We start from the raw sequence: 18,768 nt of genomic DNA on the forward strand, positions 1-18,768 counted from the left end.
TTACGTTTTGTTATTCGTTATGTGTTGCCAATTAACACAAAGATAACTGAAACAGATATTGGATTGAATAGTTTCTAATTATGAAGATTTAAGTTAATTATTTCAAATTTTCCATATTTTTTAATCTGTATAAATGTTATCATTTTGCCCATAATTCCAAATGCACAGCATTAAGCTATCGAATTTTATAAAGGTGAGATTACAGACATTATCCTCCAACATCTCAATGTCAAGGATAATCTAGACCCTTCAAACCACCAAGTCTCATAAAGGCTGAATACGCCTGAATACTCACAAGTATGTCAAAACAATTTGTCTGTCGCACTTTACTCACGACCTACGCAGGGTCATGTAATGACAGATTGTTTGCTCTAATACTCCTTACATAAAAGATTATTTATATAACATTTTTATTAAACAATAATTATAGCACGAGGCTATTTTTAAAAATATAGATACGTTTCGAAATTAGACCACAAATACTTCGTGATTAATTTTGTAACTGTAACAGCCCTATCCGAGTCTCAAATCAAAGATCGCTATGTCAAATGCAAGTGTGTCAGGTCAATGTACAATGCAGACAAGCTTAGGTCGAATCGTGATCAATTGTAACGTTTCTAGATTTCACATCAATACTTAGACTGAGTCTCATAGCTCACTACTTCAACCTCAAACTCTGTGTAACTAAGTTTTGAAAATAAAACCTAAAATCTAGTTGGCTTCTTAACCAACTGTACGAGTGGAAGCGATTGTAGTTACCGAGTTGTGCGGGTAGACCGACAACGAGTGGCTCGTTTCAGTCGGTAGTTCTCTCAAACAAACGCACGCTCTAGACATCGCCTAAAACAACTGCATGTCTTCATTAAAATTATTTATATTCTACGCTGGCTTTTTATTGTTTAGTAGTTTATCAAATTCATGGCAAAGGGGCCGTTCAAGTATTACGTAAGCTCTATAGGGGGGAGAGGGGGTTTTGATTTTCTTATATGGTGATTACGACAGCAATATTTATTTACTTTTCTAAACATATTAACCAAACATTCTCTATGCTTGCAAACGAAATGCACTTCCGAGGATTCGTACAAAGAATCAATACGTTTCAGTACTAATATTTTTGAAAGTTTTTCTTACTTTTGCTGACAAAAGGGGGGGGGGGATAAATTGCAGTAAATCTGCTATTAAATAATATAAATTAAAATTCATATTATATTTTATATTATATTTTATATAAACTATTCAATACATTTTATCCAATAACTATTAAATCAACCAGATTCGTTAGTAGCAAACATTACACTAAATATGAATTTAAAATCAAGAAAATTTTCAAAGAATTTGCCATAATATGAATAATCAAATCAGTATAATTGACGGGTTTATTAGACGAAAAAAAAATTGCCGAATTACGAAGCGGTCAATATACGCTAGCTATAAAACTTTATTACTTTCAGTTTTTATGTAGTGCTAAATTGTTAACATCGCTTCAAAGTAATTACAATTCGATACAAATAATTAAATGGTTTTGGGCGTCTATAATTCGTGGCTCGTGAAGGGCGCGTAAAGCCGAGTCATGGGCGGAACAGCCTTGAACTGGTATGTACCACAATCTAATCATGTGGAACCTACTTGACCACTTCTTTACTCTCGAAGACAATAAACGTAAAAGCACCTTGACAGGCTTTAAAAAAATCTAAGGAAGAGTGGTGTTGGTTCAACAATAACGAGATAAATTATAGTCAGCTGAATCGATTGCAAAGAATTAAAAAATGTATTAATAATCATCAATATACTACTACTACTACTAAGTACTACATACTACACAAAACATGCTAACTTTTATTACATGTCAACTATTTCTTGAGCTAAATCATCCTTTTAACACCAAGCCTTTGATATACAGACAGACGGGGCACAGAAAACTAGTTAATTAGAATTAATTCCGTCCATTTCGTAAACAAATAGGTTACTTTCATGCCGATATCGTGATCCATAAATCGTATTATTGTATATGAACTTCTACAATTTATTCTAATGCCCTTCCCTATCGTCATATCGTAACAATAATTAAATTAATTAAAACATGTTTATTATTGTTATATCGTCAACCATCGCCTTGCATACAATAACATCACCATGCGCAAGTGGCGCTTTGCATACTATGAATAACATTTAATTGGACTACTAGTTACTCGTGTATTCGACATTCAACATTTAATCGACAAACTATTAGAAAAATTACATGGTTCTGTTCCTTAGAATATTTGCATAACAAATAAATATTGTTTCTTAAGCTGAAAGCATTCTCCTAGCTTTCAAGAATAATGACCGACGTGTCTTAGTATATCTTAATGGGTTCAAGAAAGCTGGTGCTAATAAAATCAATGTACGTAAGTGAAAAGCACCAGAGCGCGATGAAGGGACGTTTCATGTATTACAAGATCAATGTTGTAGCTTTGTAGTTGCGAACCGATATTAAAAGAGAGATGTCAAAAAGTACTTGGAGAAACGGGAAGACTCTGAATTTTTTTAAATAGTAGTTTTAAATTCTTAGTATTATTTGTTGCTTTTAAATGTCAAATTTCAGTTTTTTAATTTTATTCTTTTGGTTTTTTTTAAATGTTTCTTTGTCTTTTAATGCGCTTGCTTGTTTTCTGTTTTTTATACAAAAATTGTTTATCTATGTAATCTGTTTTGGCTTTCTATATTGTCTTAGTATTTTGTATTATAATATGTAAAAGTATAAGCTGTTAGATTACTTATAAAATATAAGGAATAACAGGAAGGACTATGGCCTATAATCTGAATTCTTTCATTCACACTGAAACGATTTAAAAAACAGCGGAGTTAGTCGGAATATTATATAAGTAAAAACTAGCGGGCATATAGAAAACCTTGAAAAGATAATTGCGAACCTGGATTCTTAACCATGGTTCCAATTCATTTGTTACGCAAGACGATCAATAGACCATCAATTCATGATATGAGTTAATAATCTTAAGTTAACTACTTAAATTTGTTATACTTTAACATCTTTATCTCCACTAAAGTTTTACATATATGTCTAAAGTGCTTTACATCAATCTTTTTATTGTTAAGATTTGATTTATTTTTAAAATGTTATAAACCAATCTTGAAAATTATGACCTCCTTGACAGCGGACGATTAGATAACAGGAATAAGCGATACACAAACAAACGTTGACGTGTGATAATATCTATTGATTATTTAGTAGGGTCAATTCTATTTCATGTTATAAAACCGGTACAGATGCTATTGTACGATTATTTCGTGTCGGCTATGTTTCTTACGTCACATGGGTGGAATCAAAATTCTTACATTCGAAATAGTTGTGAACATGTGTAATACCTACAATGAAAATGGATAAAACAAAATAAAAAAGCTAGTAGTTGTGTTGTTTTCATTGAATTTATTTAAGTATTTCAAAATTGAAACTGATTTTTATTTTACACTAAGCATGTTCAATTGTATGATAAAAATTTAATTCTTAGAGAAAACATACATATTACTTATAGGTTTTTGAAAGCAATGTTATACCAAGTATAGTGTAAGTCTGTTGGAATTTAATTAATTTAAATTAAGGTTTAACATATTGTTAAGAAATTATTCCATAGTATATTCCAGCACAAGCTAGTTTTCAATACCATATGAAAATATATATTACTATGGTACTTAATAGATTCACTTTTTGAAAACATGAATCTATTACCATAGTTACTTTTCCACCATGTATCACTTGATGTAGGATTACTTCATAGTGATATCATGTATCAATATTTATGAGTACATAAGATATAGAAATATAGACAAGTGTGAAGTGCAATTTATGTGCAATAGTAATTGGAAATATGCCCATATTTATGTAATTTATAATTACATAAATATGATATGTGTTTTAAAAGTTGTTTAACACGGTGCAAATGGGGAATTTTCTTTTTACCTAAATTATAAATATAGAACACACAGGGCAGACTTTAAAGTTAAAGTTTTTTAGCTTAGTACAGCATATAAAATGTATGGGTAGTATTGTAAAATAAACGATAGAATAAGAAAACCCAATATATTAATAATGATCTAAGACTAATTAGACACTGTAGAAGAATACCAATTCATGGATATGGTCAGTTTATCCTCAAATCTCACAATAGCATTTGAAAGTTGCAAGTGTACCCTTAAAATGTTTGGTCAACCTGGGCTACAATTACCTGGCACCATAAATTTAAATAGTTTTTGAGACACTGGTGTAGCCCTTCAGGCACCAAGGTTTAAGTAATTTTTTGGTGTATTTGTATTTTTAGTTTATTTATGGTGTTTAAGCAAAATTAAAAATATGATAGTAAAAAAATTAAACATTATAATGAATTTTCTTTACTAGCATGTTAAGTGTGCTAAAAGTTCAGATCATTTTAAAATTTGTAACCTATTCATTAGTGTGTTAAAATGTTTTAACCAAATAATAGAAATCCCGGTAAAAGATTAATGTTAAAGTACTATAATTATTTTTAATGATATGATAAGTGTCATTGTAGAATTTGGAGACACAAAGCATTAATCATTGCACCAGTAAACTCACCAGTTTTTAAGACATAGTAAATGAAATCAAGCCATGAGAATTTCTCAACACAGATTGAACAATCACTAACTGTATCATAAGTGATTGAGGTCAGTTATTCACTAAGTAATAAGTAGGTAGGGTAATCTAATTACACCTATTGCATATTAAGATAATAAATATATAGTTATTATTAAGCATTTGGCATTTGAATGATATTTGTTTTTTTTTCAATGGAAAGTGTACAATACATATACATATAAAATCTATAAATCTTTTTCTTTTTTTACTAAGGCAATTTTTTTAAATGACAGTTATAACAATTATTTTTTGGATTAAGTAATATTATTTAATATAGGACACATAATTTTTTCTTATATAAAACAAACACAGTTAATGCCCTGAGCCATTTCCATATCATGTGTTTAAAGTCATATGATTAGGTGCCATCAATGTGTGAAATGTAAACATAGCTGGGTGTAGAAATATACTTAACGAGATATTGATATTACCTATTGATTTATTTTACCTTGTTGTAAAAACTGAATACATTTTTTTTAAATATTCATACATTAGAAGAAGGTAGTTTTTTCTCCTATACATCTCCCTATTAGCAGGTCTGCAATGATTGTAGTGAAGAATGTATAGAGTTGTATCTTTAAATCCAACATAAACATAGGTTGCATCAAATCTATTTTAATTTATTTTGTTTATTATTTAAGATGCATAAACCTTAGAAAACAAAACTGTAATTATTAAACATTCAAATTTGAAGCTTTGATCAAAAATCTCGAGACTTGATTCAATCCTTACTCTAAATGTATTACCAATAAATGAAGGATGTGAAGGTACATAAAATAATTGACAATAAATTAACCGTGTTGCCGCATGAAAGAAAAACTTTGTAATATCGCGGTTATTAGGCCGAAGTCACGCCTTCACAGCTGAGCAAACCCAAACATGGTACATAAATAAAACCAAAACCGAAACAAACTAAATACATTTCATTATTTACCTTCAGCGCTCTGATTAAGCGATGATGGAGCAGCAGACGTCGACAAATGTTTCTGATCGCCTTTAGGCGGATCAGAGTCAGAATCGTCGAACACCAGCGTCCTGACCGATTGGGAGCACCGACGATCCATTGCCTCTCACAATACACTATAACTTATATTTGCGCCATTTAAATTAGAAAAAAATGTAAAATCTCCATCACAACACAAATTTCACCCCCATCGGTTTCCGCGTAAAGTGACGTTTTATTTTTAAACTATATGCACGATTTTACTATCCACCTGTGCCATATTACTTTGCGGCCTACAAGACCAAAATGAAAATACATTCATACAAATAAATACAATCAAAATGACATTTTGCAACTACTTTTCAAATCACAAGTTTGCCTCTGTGGTTAGAAGGTGGTCTGCCAAGCGGTGTAACACAGTGTTACCAATTTTAACGAGGCTGTAGCTTAATAATCTGTATTTTTAATCCATTTTATCTTGCCAATAAGTTCTTTGAATTCCCAATACGTATCATGTATAAATTCTATGTATATATATCTATTATATTAATGCATATAATGTTTTAGTTCAAATTATATAAAGAAGGATAATTTTTGAAATGCCTAAAAAATTACTATTTATACATATATAAATTGATTATTTTGATACAAACCTAATAAATAAATTTCTGATATTATCATAAATTTGAATATTTTTTAACAGCATATGTAATAAAATTATAATCTATATTAAATTAATTAGACTAGCTCCACCAAACGACTAAAAATGCAACTATTACTTAAATGTCGCCAGTACTAATACAGATAAAGAAAATAAAGTTGCCATACTTTAACGTTACAATTATTATAAAAATATCAAAATATATAAGAAAATATTCTCGGATTACAAAATTGTACTTTTTACTATTATTTTTATAGAAATGAGAAACCTATTTCTATAAATAGGTTTGAATTATTAATTTATCAAACAACTAGTAGTGCCATCTATTTTCTGACTGCTGTCAAATTGCAGTTTTTCCTGTCAAAAGAAACGGAAAAACACGAGTGTGCGTCGCCTTTACTTGATATCAGCTGAATTATTCGGCTAAAATGCCCTGGCACGGGCATACGTAGTCGTCGGTCCGCCATTACGACGCAGCCGAGACACGTTCGTCGTATTTAGTTAAATATTTTCGTTTATAAATGAGTTATAACGCTCATGAGCTAAGTAATCGGCTTCTTAATGCGTTGGATAGCAATTACAATGTAAGTTTCCAAAGTATAAAGACAAATACAGCCGATATGAAAGCCGGAGATTTGGAAACGGTCTGTTCGGGCCTGTGACACCCGACTCGAGTTGCGATTGACTCTCTTGAGAGGCTGTATAATGTATCTAAGTGCTAAACACGGCCGTCAAGGCTGAATTATTACATTCAACAGTAGCAGTAGCACGTGTAATACGAGAAACGTTGTGGAATTATAGTGTGTTACAATACGTGAGCGTTGCGACTGATGTTCGGGGCCACTGACGTCGTCAGCTCACCTCTCGTCCCTCCGTCCCTAGTGCCAAATGTTTTGCAATGTGAAAGTGTGGAATTGTGCCACGCGTGTTTTTTTCTTTTAATTTCTGGTTAGATGAAGTGAATTATGCCCTGATAGATTTCGAAATGAAGTATAAAATTATTAGATCGTTCGATATGACCTTAGGTGATTGCTTTGAGAGTCAATGTTTGCAGAACGCTTGGCTAGTTTATGTCGATTGTATTACAGGATTCGATATAATGTTATTCTGTAGAGTGTGCATTTTAAGGTCAGTTTAGTTTTATAGCTGCAGGACACTATTGGCCAGGCATGTGGTATTTTGCTATTTATTATGGTCTCCAATTTCCTAATATTACAAATATATTGATAACTTAAGTCTTACAGAACAGTAATTATCTTTTTCTTATGTAGGATAAATTATTGATAAACTGGAAGTGTACTATTGCGTAAAAATAACCCCTTATGAACTTAGTTTTTGCTCATCACTGGTCATTATAATGCTGATGTACAATGACCCTTTCATTAATAATTCAACAGGAAATGGTATAAGGGTCAATTCAAAATGCACACAATAATCCTTATCCTATAAATACCCCTTGCTTAGGTTATGGAAAAGGGCTGTTATTCTCTCCATGTGGTCTCTTGACAGGTCTTATATTTGCAATTATTTTAATCCCAAGATATTTCATAATATAATGTTATCATTTTTGAAAAACACCAAATACATTCAAGTTATACAGTTATTTAATAACTTATTATGATATTAATATGTATATTTAGTTCTTCTTACCACACTTAATATAACAAAATAAGGGCTTTGGTATGTGCAACCTGGGACCTGTTAATACTCAAATCATTTGTAAATTATCTTCAAATATCAAGTTATTAAAATATATTTATATTTTACTGAACCAACAACACTGCCTATTTGTTATGTTGAGAAAGTAGGAAACATTTTTTGCTAACTTTAAAATCCTTGTTAAAAATTTTCTAGAAATATAATAAATTATATATCTTGATTATCTGTTTTGATATCAAATCATTTAATATAAACAACGTATGATACAAACTATTTGTAACTTTATTTTCAATTTTAGATCAGATCTAAAAATTATAGATTCTATACTTAGGACTTTTTAGTTCAGCCCAACCTGAACTCTGCTTAACAATCTGGTATTATGCCAAATATTAAAAGGCCCAGAATTGTCTTCTTAAGTGATCCTGTTTTTTTTTTGCAATACTTATGTCGGCCTTTGACATCTTCAACAATATAACATTTTAGTTTGCTGAGGAATTATATAAAACCCATGCCTTAAAAACTAACAATTATAAATTTTATCAAATCATGATTAAAGTCTTGAATGACTTCTTTTATTTCTTAATAAGGATTGTAGCCAACACACACCTTTGAAATTCAAAACTATTTTTTCACTGATAAGAATTGAATGGATTTGTTTTGAATTAAAACTTAAATCATTCTTCATGACTATTATTATTTTACTACTAATTTTTAACCTACTCTTTAAAACAAACTCTCTTTTACTCTTTGATATTATTTAGGTTTTTGGTTTACATAGATAAAAGATCATTTTAACAGGTAGATATATACATTATTTTGGTATTAATATCATACTTGATACAAAGAATAGAAATTAACTATAAAATACTACAATAGCTTACTTGTTGTTGACTAGTTACAATGTGTTAACAGAATATATACATCCCTGAGTTAGGAGGAAAGGTTCCTAAACTTGGAACTACTTGAATTGAATTTCAAAGCAATCTCTTATGCAACTGTTGCATCACTCAAATATGATTGTTTAAGTAACATAGTTTAAAAACATTAATTTAAATTTCTACTTCTACTATCTAAAAACTATGCAAGAAATATTATGTTTAATTTGAAGGTTCTGCAACTCGGTTCGCTCTCAACAAAATTATAATTGGAGCCCTTTTGTGGCTCCTGACCAATTTATTAATAAATACTTCTACTTACTCTCTATTTACTAATATATAACAATTTCTTGTATATACAGTGTGATTTATTTGAATTGTTAGTATAAATATTCCTTGGCCTGATGGTAACAAGCCATCATCATCAAAAAAAATCAACTTTTCTAAAGATTTGCGATCATTTATGAGTTCTGAACACACCTACTCCACAACTATTCTTGCTACATACATGCTACATGCTATATGTAATATGATAAATTTATCTACATTTATTATTTCAATATTGAGAACTCTTTAATAATAAATTAATTGAATTATTTAAATAATTATTTAATTTGCAGGTCGTCGACATGCAAGCAGTTAATGAAATTATATCAATTTTGGAGAAATTCAATATCACAAAAGAGCTGTTGGAGGTAAGTTATTTGCATTTGCAGTAATTATAGTCATTTATGGCAAAATTAAAATGTTACTCCATATTATTAACCTTTAAGGTAAATACACTAAAGAAATTAAATTAACATAAGAAAACTGTTTATTTCCCATATTTTAGTTTTAATTTATAAATGTACAAAAAATGTTATTTTTCAGCCTTATATTTATTTACTATTATTGATTGATTCCTTATAGTTCTAAGAATACTGCTATTTTTAATCTACATAGTAAATTAAAAAACTGAATAGTAATAATATGTTTATAGAAGAACAAAATATAGCTAAAATTTATTTTTTAATCATTATATCAATCAGAAAGTAAAAGTGTAAGGATGATATGCTGTATTAATCATTTAGACTCCATAATCCCAAAGACACAATACAGTACTATAATATTCAGGTAAATGTCATTGTGAAAAAACAGTGCTTTTGTCTATCTTTTATGAGTAACAGTGAATGATTTGAGACCATACTTTTTCCGAAAATACTAGAGCTATTTTAAAATTGCACTATTGTTATTTGTACCCTTATTGTTTATAACCCATAAAGCGGATTTTGTATTGTTAGGTAAATACTTCTACAATAATATTAGCTTCATAAAATACTAAGCTAATTGCCGTAACCTGGTGCAATAATACTACTATTATTTTTTATTTTCAAGACGCTTTTTTACATTATATTTTACACTATGTTCTTAGGGGCCGTTCAAGTAATATGCAATTAAATTTACTTCAATTTATCCCTTCCCCTTTTCCCTTGTCAGCAAACCATAATATGTATTAATTTTTTGTAGTAATCCTCAAAATGCATTTCTTTCAAGTATAGACAATGTGGATAATATGTGTAAAAAAAGTAAATATGTAATTACTGTTGACGTAATCGCCAAATAAGAAGAGTCAAAGACTCCCCCTCAACCCTACAGTGCTTACGTAATACCTGAACGGTCCCTTAGATACTACTACAATACTGTCCAATCTCCACGTTTTTACTATTTTAGAGCATAGTTACTCTCGTCAACGTTAAATCCGCTAAGATATTTCCTTGACATTTTTAACAGTTTAACAATATTATTTCAGACCACCAGATTAGGCAAGCACGTGAATGAACTGAGGCGTAAGACGAGCGATCCCACACTCGCTCGACGCGCCAAGGTGCTCGTCAAGAGGTGGCGGGACCTCGTTATTCCTGCTGTAGCATCGCCAGCTCACGCCGGTAACTTGATTTGAATTTTTATGTATTTTGGGATGAGTTAAAACATAATTATGTAATTTGATACTGAGGCAAGCCTTAATTTTTTTAGATGTGTGATTTTATTTATTTTTAATAATGAAATATGGCATATTTCAATATAGGTGATTGTTCACTTCTAAGACTATCATAGAGGTATTTTTGGTATAGATAAAATTAGTCATTAGTGCCAATTTCTCTTAGCCTCAAAAATCTTTCCTATTTGGAACTTGAAGATTTGTATTTATAAGGCGTATATCATTTAGCAAATAATTTCATGTGTAACAAAATTATATAACTAAATGATGCTAATGGTACGTTTATAAATAGTATAGCTTGTATATAAAATATTATAGGTTCCAACCGATCTTCAGCAGAACGAAGCACTCGACGTCCTGGTGGCACCCCCCTCACCTCGCCGGCTCTTATTAGGGTAAGTGCAGAATGAACTAACTTATAATACAAATGTAAATTTCGCCACACCTCACCTCGAAAACATTTTTCTATTAGTCTTATTGCTTATTTGAATCATTGTGTCCACCCTTCGAAATTCAAACATGTACATGGCCATTTTCACCAATCTGAATAAAAGTCCATCAAAAATAAAAAAAATCACCGATATAATTCATTAATATTAAATCTTAATAAAATATATAAATTAATATAGAATTCAGTATTGAACATTTTCAAAAAATATCACTTGAGTATTGGACTTATTTATTGACCTTCCTAGTTAATTTGCGTTTTGATAACAGATTGTTAATATTACAGCAAGGCTTGAGTCCCGCGGTGGCCAGCCCACGATTGCCGTCGAGGCCAGGTAATTCACACATTTTAACAAAATGTCTAGGATTTTTTTTGTTCATACACTTATGTTGAATAGTGTAAAATATTACTTAACATTGCAAGTAATACAAGGTCTAAAGGTATCGACTATTAGCAATACATTTGCAATTTAGTTTTCCAGAACATAAAATTTCATATTATCAGTGATTGATGTACATCAGTAGTTTTAATAAAAAATATTTTACAGCATGGGGTGGTTACGAGTCAGACTCCCAGGATGTGATCCTGGTGGATGACGACCCACCACCATTACCTGTACCCACACACGCACACAAACCTGCTACGCCGCGTAAGTATACACAAACCTGGATTGGTTACTAATTTGGTATACATATTATTTTTTGGTATATATATATATATATATATATATATTTGGTGATTTATAAGTACTGTTATTAGTAGTGTGATGTAGCGTATGTTTGTTTCTAGCCGTGAAACGCGCACTCACTCCAGAGTCAGTCGATGACGACAAAAAAGCCAAACGGGACAAGAAGCCCAAGAAACGAAGGTACTTCTGTTTTAAATTGTTTTTCTATGCTATTTAGTCTAAAAAAAAAAAATAAAAAAACCACAGATGCATAATGCCTGTAACGAATTCACCTAGACCAGATCTATGGTTATAAAGATCGCATTTTAACATTGCTCAGTCTTCGCCAACGCTAAACTAAGTCTTTCCGCAGTTTAAACTAAGGAATCTAAAAGGCCAACCTTTTCTTGAAGAGTTCTTAGACCAACAAAGAACTATTTTTAAAAATAGAATTTGGTTTGATTGATCAACCTTCGAGAACTATCGATTATAGCGGTCATACAATTTTACCATAAGATTTTCTTTAGCCTCATATTGTCTTCAGTTTCGGCGATTACCTCATCAGCGCAAATTTTCCGGTGAGAATTTTCGCGAGAAATTTCTGTCTTAATGGGCTGCCAAATCTGGAGATTATGTTGCAATAAATTAGGATTTACAGAATCATTCATTAGTTTTTCGTCCATTGTGTCTTCCCACGTCATTCACTTTGAACAAAGCCTTTGCATATTCATCTAGTATATGTCGAACACATTCCTTTCATATCTTAAGGGTCTCGGCTATCTAAATCAACTTCACTTTTCGGTTATCCAAATTTACTCTTCATTGCAGTACATTGTCCTCCGTGCTCATTTCGCCTCGATTAAACTTAGCAAACCACTTCTCAAAAAGATTTTTCTTGGTGCAGAGTCCGCATACTGTTTATCAGGGCCTTACCTTCAATAGTACTTCGTCAAAAATAAATGTTTTATTAACATACGAATTCCTACTTATCCATTTTTTTAAACAAACAAAAATTCCTTCATCTAAAGTACTCACAAAATTATTATTAGTAGTAGTAGTAGCGCCATCTATGTGATAGCCTACGAACTTTTCAGCTCACCTAATACAGTAGAACTCCAATTATCCGAACTCCGACTATCCGAATCGCCGATTATCCGAATCACAAAAAATTGCCCGAAAACGGTTGAAGACCTCAAAACAGCTTACATTGACGGAGATGTTTAAAAAACAATGATTTTTATTTCTAAACTTGTACATAAGTACATTTTATTTATATTTAAAACATGTGAAAATTTCATGTTTCTTTTATTTAATTCAATAAAAAAATAGTGCAATATCAAAACGTAGCTTTCATTCTCTCCAATGGCAATTTTTTTTTTAAATCCGATTATCCGAATATTTGATTATCCGAATGGGTCCCGGTCCCCATTAATTGGGATAATTGGAGTTCTACTGTATATTCCTTCGGGACTCAGAATTTACTGAGTTGTCCAAGCCTGTTGCTGAGAAATAAGTCAAATTCTTGTGTTTTTTTACCTGATTGTATCTTGCATTCACAATCACTCTGAGACTCAAAGTAGCCATAGCTAATCAATTCAAAATTAATATGTACTCATCTCTACTTGATTATATAGCTTTAGGCATCGCTTTTACTGAATAGTAATCATATATCCATAGGGGTCACGGCAGAGCTGGGTCTGGTGTAGAAACGACAATACCAGCAGTGCCTGGGGTGCCTCAAGCCCCGGCAGGTATCCCCAATACCACAGCAACGCCCGGGGCCAATAACGCCTGGCCGGCCAGAAATGGATCCGGCCCCGAAAGGCGGAAGAATGGCTGGAGAAGGGATAAACCGGACCCATATGCTGCTCTGGTCAATAGGATACCACCAGCTGGGGGCAAAAAGGTAACAAGAATAGAATTAATTCTTAATTTTGCATCAAATAATTTTAAGAAGATAAAGTTGTACCGTATATAATATTAAATATGCTCGTCTATAATAATTTAATACTATAAATAGTTAAGTTTAAGATAATATTAAAAGTTGTTATTGTTCTTTATGAAATTATGTATAACGCTCAATATGAATTTCTAGGTTAAAACGACAGCAGAACTGCTAGAGCAGATCCAGTCAAGGACGGGGGGCAAAGCTAGTGCACCCCCCTCGCCTAATTCTCCTCACTCGCCTGACGTCATGCTAATAGAGCCCGACGGTACGTTTTTTTCATATTAAAATATCACCACCAAAAGCCACCCTAAACTTGCAATATCACATATATTTTGCCATAGAGTCAATTAGAAAAAGTTTGTATTAATAATTATTTCGCTGAGACCTTTCCTAACTGTTTCGTTCTTACATTCCAGAACCACCAGTGAGCGTGGATTCACCCTTGCGGAATGGGGAAAGTGAAGCCCCCCCAGAACCTCAATGGCTTCTTGAGCCTCTCGAGGATGAGCGGGAATGGGCCCCCTGTATATGTGACCCGGACGTAGGACCCGATCCCGCGTGTCCGGCTGACACTCCCACCGTGGTTCAGCCGGAACACGTCCACGCCCTGCATCACGCCTTTCTCCCTGGGGTCAATGGCACCCGCGCCCCCCTCCATCCTCATAAATTCGCAGTTCGGCCATCCATCGACCCCAATGACCCTACTCTCTTCGCGACAGTCGTTCCTCTCTACAATTACTCAGACTATGCTAACGATTTCTGTGTCAAGAATATGTCTCGGCTCCCGCTATGTCGGCATATTCCCGCAACAGAATTTGCCCCCTCGCCTCCTTCGCCTCCACCCAGACCACCACCACCCTCCCCCCGACCTTACCCCATCGAAGACTTAAAAGTCGAAGATGAGGCCTCATCTCCTAGTCTTATCAAACCTGAATCTGAAATGGAAGTAGACATCAAGCCAGAGATCGATGAGAGATTGAATCCTTCCCCGACCCAAAATGATGATAAAGAGCCGACAATAGAAGTTAAAGAAATTAAAGAAGAACCAGAACAACAGTTCTCTGTCACATCCCCAGGACACAGAACAGTTGAAAGAACGAAAGAAAACAATGAAGGTCTCAGCGATCCCATTGAGGAACAAATGGACCTAGATGTTAAAGAAGAAAAAGTAGTGCAAAAAGTTTTAGAACCGGCTACTGTCAAACTAGACGGAAGAACTTTGTATGAAAACTGTGTGTCTTGTGTAAATTCAGTGCCGTATAGGTATGAGAACGCGTCGTGTGCCCCAGTCCTGACGTTTCCTAGGGAAGATGTGTCGGACAGTGTGAATAATGCCTTAGAGAGCGTTGAAACTGAGCGAGATGAGATAGGCCGGCCCGTTAAGGCCACGCACTTCGCGGAATGGCACGAGTGTGCGAAGCTCGGTGACCTGATAGCCCTTCCGTATGTCGTCATCGACTGACCAAAGCCCAAAGCTTCCGGTGTTCCAAGTGTCCTTAAAGTAGGTTTAAGTGTACATAGTGAGTGACTCGAATACACTCAGTTTGAGATGAGAACGTGCGTAACTTCATACAAACTGAGTTTGGTTACGGATTTTTATAGTCTATGACATGTTGGTTTGTGTTACATGAGCAGGTTTTCAATAAGACCTGTTTATTTAAACAGTATTTAGTTAAATTTTTAACTCGATGTCCTAGGATTCTTAACATATTTTTTGATAATGAGTTAGTAAAATGTGTCTGCATAAACATGGTGATTTATTTGTAACTAAGTTTCAAATTCATTCATACTTATCTCTTGCAACATATCAGTACAATAAAGTTAAAATCTAAAGCATTAATTCAAGAGATATAAAATTAACAATTATAATTAACTTGCTCGTGTAACACAAAGTGTTAATTTCCAAAGTGGTGTGTTGTGATATCGGGCCGGCCCGAGACTCGACAAAATCTCTAGACTGTTTCATTGAGTTATTGTTACCGATTGTGATTTATAATGAATTAGGTAATTATAGGAGTTCCAATTGTATATTATACATATATATTGCTATATCAAGTCAAAATATCAAATAATTTATTGACCATTGTTGGATAAGTGAGTGGGAGGTTTTGGATAAAAGGTCATTTTGCGAAAATTATTAGTATCGTTATGAATATAAATGAAAATAGAATATTAATTTACTCAGACAAAGGACTCAGTATTTTTTATCATTACAGTGGAAAAGTGCCAAAATCTAATTTTTTTAATTGGGTACAAATTGACACAATTTTAAATTTATCCAAAATATTAATAAAAAACTTATTATTATCAAGAACCTCCCACAAATAAAATGGTTTAATATATTTTCAATATGCTGCAAATTTAGGTAGTCGAGCCCCGAACTAATGCATGTTATGATTTTGAGCCAGCTAATATTTTTCTCTTAAAACTCTCATCAGAATTTCAATTTATTTGAATACTTATAATCTCAGTGTTGTTTTCCACAATGTTCTCGTCACAAATGGCTTAGTTACTTTGTAACATACATTTATTAAATAAAATCATAAATGTTAGGGCTATGTAAAACTCTTATATACCTTTTTTATTTCAAAAGACGAAAAATATTTCAAGGCTCACTTATGTTCGTGTTGTTGAATGTTGTTAAAGGTTCGGGGCCAACACGACTTAATGGGTCCGCAATAATCTCGTATGTGCCACATTTCAGTGCCAGATATTTTGTCTGTCTTTGTCGCTGCTTATAAACAAGATTGGGATTTTATATATCTAGTTGTTTGTGTGTCACGGTAACTTAGATGGACCAAAATGTATTCTGATCTAGATTTTTTATTCAACGAAACTGGTTTTCATTTAATGACTACGAACTTAAAATGTTGTGATTTTTTAAAATTTTGATATAAATTTTGTATTTTGCCTTCAAACATTTTTAATAACACCTTTTCTTGTATACCTTGCTTTTTTTACGACCAACAAAAAAATCTAGTATTTTTAACAAAAAGGGCTTTAAATTCGTAAGTTGCTTACTATTTTCTTCTTAAAAATGTACACATTAAAAAAGTGGAGCATATTTTTGTAATATGTGACATTTGTCAAATTCTAACAATAAGATCCCATTTTTGTTACTTAATAGCAGCATACATGTTTCAAACTTCAGGCGCTTTTGGAGGAAATCCGATAAATTTATATAGAAAATTATTTGAAAATATTCATATCAACATATGCTATTTTTTGTTACACTGACCAAAATGTAAATACCTCTAAAAGTGCCTTCTTTTATGATAAGATTTGTCCAAGGATAAACAGGCTGAAAATGAACCGCACACACAGTACTATTTGCTGTAGACTTATACTATTAAACTGTTACTCCGCTTCCTAAAATATTAACTATGAATATACTGAAAATTTCGTAAAAAAAACCCGCTAAAGTATTGTGTGTGCGATCTATATATTTAGTGTATAAAAATTATTCAAAGATTTCCAAATTGTTTTAGGTTAAAACCGATTGACATTTTTGCAATATTGTTATGTATATATGTTTGTAATTTGTTTTTGAATAACGTCCTTGTGTTTCTTGTTAAATCAATTTGACATTTTAGCAGGACTGTCAGTTTTATTGCCATAAGGTATAATATGTCAAATCTGGCATAACTCAGTTGCATAAACACTTCAAGCAAATAATGAATCATTAAAATGGTGCTTTCCACATTTTTCTTGTTTATTTTCGTTCTATTATTTCATTCAATCCCATGAAAAATACAACTATATTAATCATCTAAAAAAAAACAATTGTAAGGTTGATTTATTTGTCCATTGCTATGTTTTAAACAAACAAATTAAATACAAAGATTATTTATTAAATTTGGCTAATAACCAAAAAAAATTGCTCAACAAAGGAATATTTGTAAGTTGTTAGATAGTGTAGATTGTATAGTGATTTTATAGCACATATGTTTTTTAATGATTCTGATATTTTTCTTTTTAAATAACTATACATTTTAGCTTATTTGCATAAATGTATGGCTTTTTAAATTTTACGTTCGTTCTTGGAATTTCTATTTTTGAAGTTTGGGTACTTTTAAATTTCTGGTAGAATAGATTAGCATTTATAATGATATTGTTATTAATGTTTGAAATGTATAGATATTTCAATTAATAGTTTTAATAAGTACAAGCTATAATGTTTACTCTTTTAGTAGATGGCGTTGAAACAGAATCACTATTTTTTTGAAGTATCTATATTCTACCCCAATTTTATAATTTATATTATTTAGCGGACCCATTAAGACACGTGTATAAAAACGCCTTACGTATATGCGCGGGTGAGTCCGGTCGCGGAGCTTGTATAGATGACTGTAACCCGGAGACTGCCTTGATGGACTTGATCCAGATTTTTGGTAAAATATAAAAAGCAAAATATATGTGTTTTTATTACGACTACACGTTTTATTTATCTCCCAGTTCTAATATAACGAAATGTGTTTTTTTGTTCCAAAGTGTACAAAAAACAAAAAATCAACAAAAGAACTTCGTTTACTAATTTGTTTCTCATTATCTATCTATATATATAATTCTGCGCGCGTATATGTCACACCTGTGACGGCTTGCCCGACTTGAATGATATTTTTGTATGTGAGTCCTGGATGATGATGGAGCCCTGGATGGTTTAGATTCTTACATAAGCCAGGCAGATGGCGCTGCAATCAGTACTTTCATACTTTGTTTTATATCCTAATAGCTTGAAATATCATGCGGGACAACGCTTGACAGATCCGCTAGTATTATATTTAATCCAAGATTTACCTCCTACTCTCTATGGAATACTAAAATTGCAGATAGTACTGTCCGAATAGGGGTTGCCAGCTTTATCAAATGGCGTCTAAAAAGCAATTAATTTTCTTTGAAGTACTGTATATTATGGAATGATGGGTCTGAATGTTTTTA

The 18,768-nt window shown here is 32.2% G+C and overlaps 2 protein-coding genes across 6 annotated transcripts in view; one reads left to right on the top strand and one right to left on the bottom strand.

The window, feature by feature from the left end:
• Positions 1-5,996, bottom strand: part of LOC110993881 (microtubule-associated serine/threonine-protein kinase 3) — a 36,062-nt gene extending 30,066 nt beyond the window's left edge. For 2 of the 4 annotated variants that reach the window (XM_022260281.2, XM_022260282.2), the window contains exon 1: positions 5,586-5,994. In XM_022260281.2, the coding sequence (XP_022115973.2) occupies positions 5,586-5,715 (130 nt within the window). In that variant the 5' untranslated portion in view covers positions 5,716-5,994. Of the gene's footprint in view, positions 1-5,585 lie in introns of all 4 variants that reach the window. The other 2 variants (XM_022260279.2, XM_045630647.1) reach the window with 2 other exon arrangements.
• Positions 5,997-6,663: 667 nt separating this feature from the next.
• LOC110993871 (leucine-rich repeat extensin-like protein 5) lies at positions 6,664-18,261 on the top strand. 2 transcript variants are annotated; one of them, XM_022260257.2, is made up of 10 exons: positions 6,664-6,839; positions 9,410-9,484; positions 10,579-10,714; positions 11,086-11,162; positions 11,501-11,549; positions 11,763-11,864; positions 12,005-12,083; positions 13,560-13,788; positions 13,978-14,095; positions 14,247-18,261. In XM_022260257.2, exons 1-10 carry the CDS (start codon positions 6,777-6,779, stop codon positions 15,290-15,292), a joined length of 1,974 nt encoding a protein of 657 aa, XP_022115949.1. In that variant the 5' UTR covers positions 6,664-6,776; the 3' UTR covers positions 15,293-18,261. The 2 variants fall into 2 exon arrangements, with proteins under 2 accessions (XP_022115949.1, XP_022115950.1); XM_022260258.2 differs by having other exon boundaries at positions 6,668-7,383.
• The last annotated feature ends 507 nt before the right edge of the window (positions 18,262-18,768 follow it).

This window comes from Pieris rapae, chromosome 13 (genome assembly GCF_905147795.1).
Source record: "Pieris rapae chromosome 13, ilPieRapa1.1, whole genome shotgun sequence".
NCBI classification, from domain to species: domain Eukaryota; kingdom Metazoa; phylum Arthropoda; class Insecta; order Lepidoptera; family Pieridae; genus Pieris; species Pieris rapae.

Coding starts and splice junctions, on each gene's coding strand:
- LOC110993871 (XM_022260257.2), top strand. CDS start 6,777: ATGAGTTATAACGCTCATGAGCTAAGTAATCGGCTTCTTAATGCGTTG. Junction 9,485..10,578: donor TCACAAAAGAGCTGTTGGAG/GTAAGTTATTTG, acceptor ATATTATTTCAG/ACCACCAGATTAGGCAAGCA. Junction 11,163..11,500: donor CCTCGCCGGCTCTTATTAGG/GTAAGTGCAGAA, acceptor TTAATATTACAG/CAAGGCTTGAGTCCCGCGGT.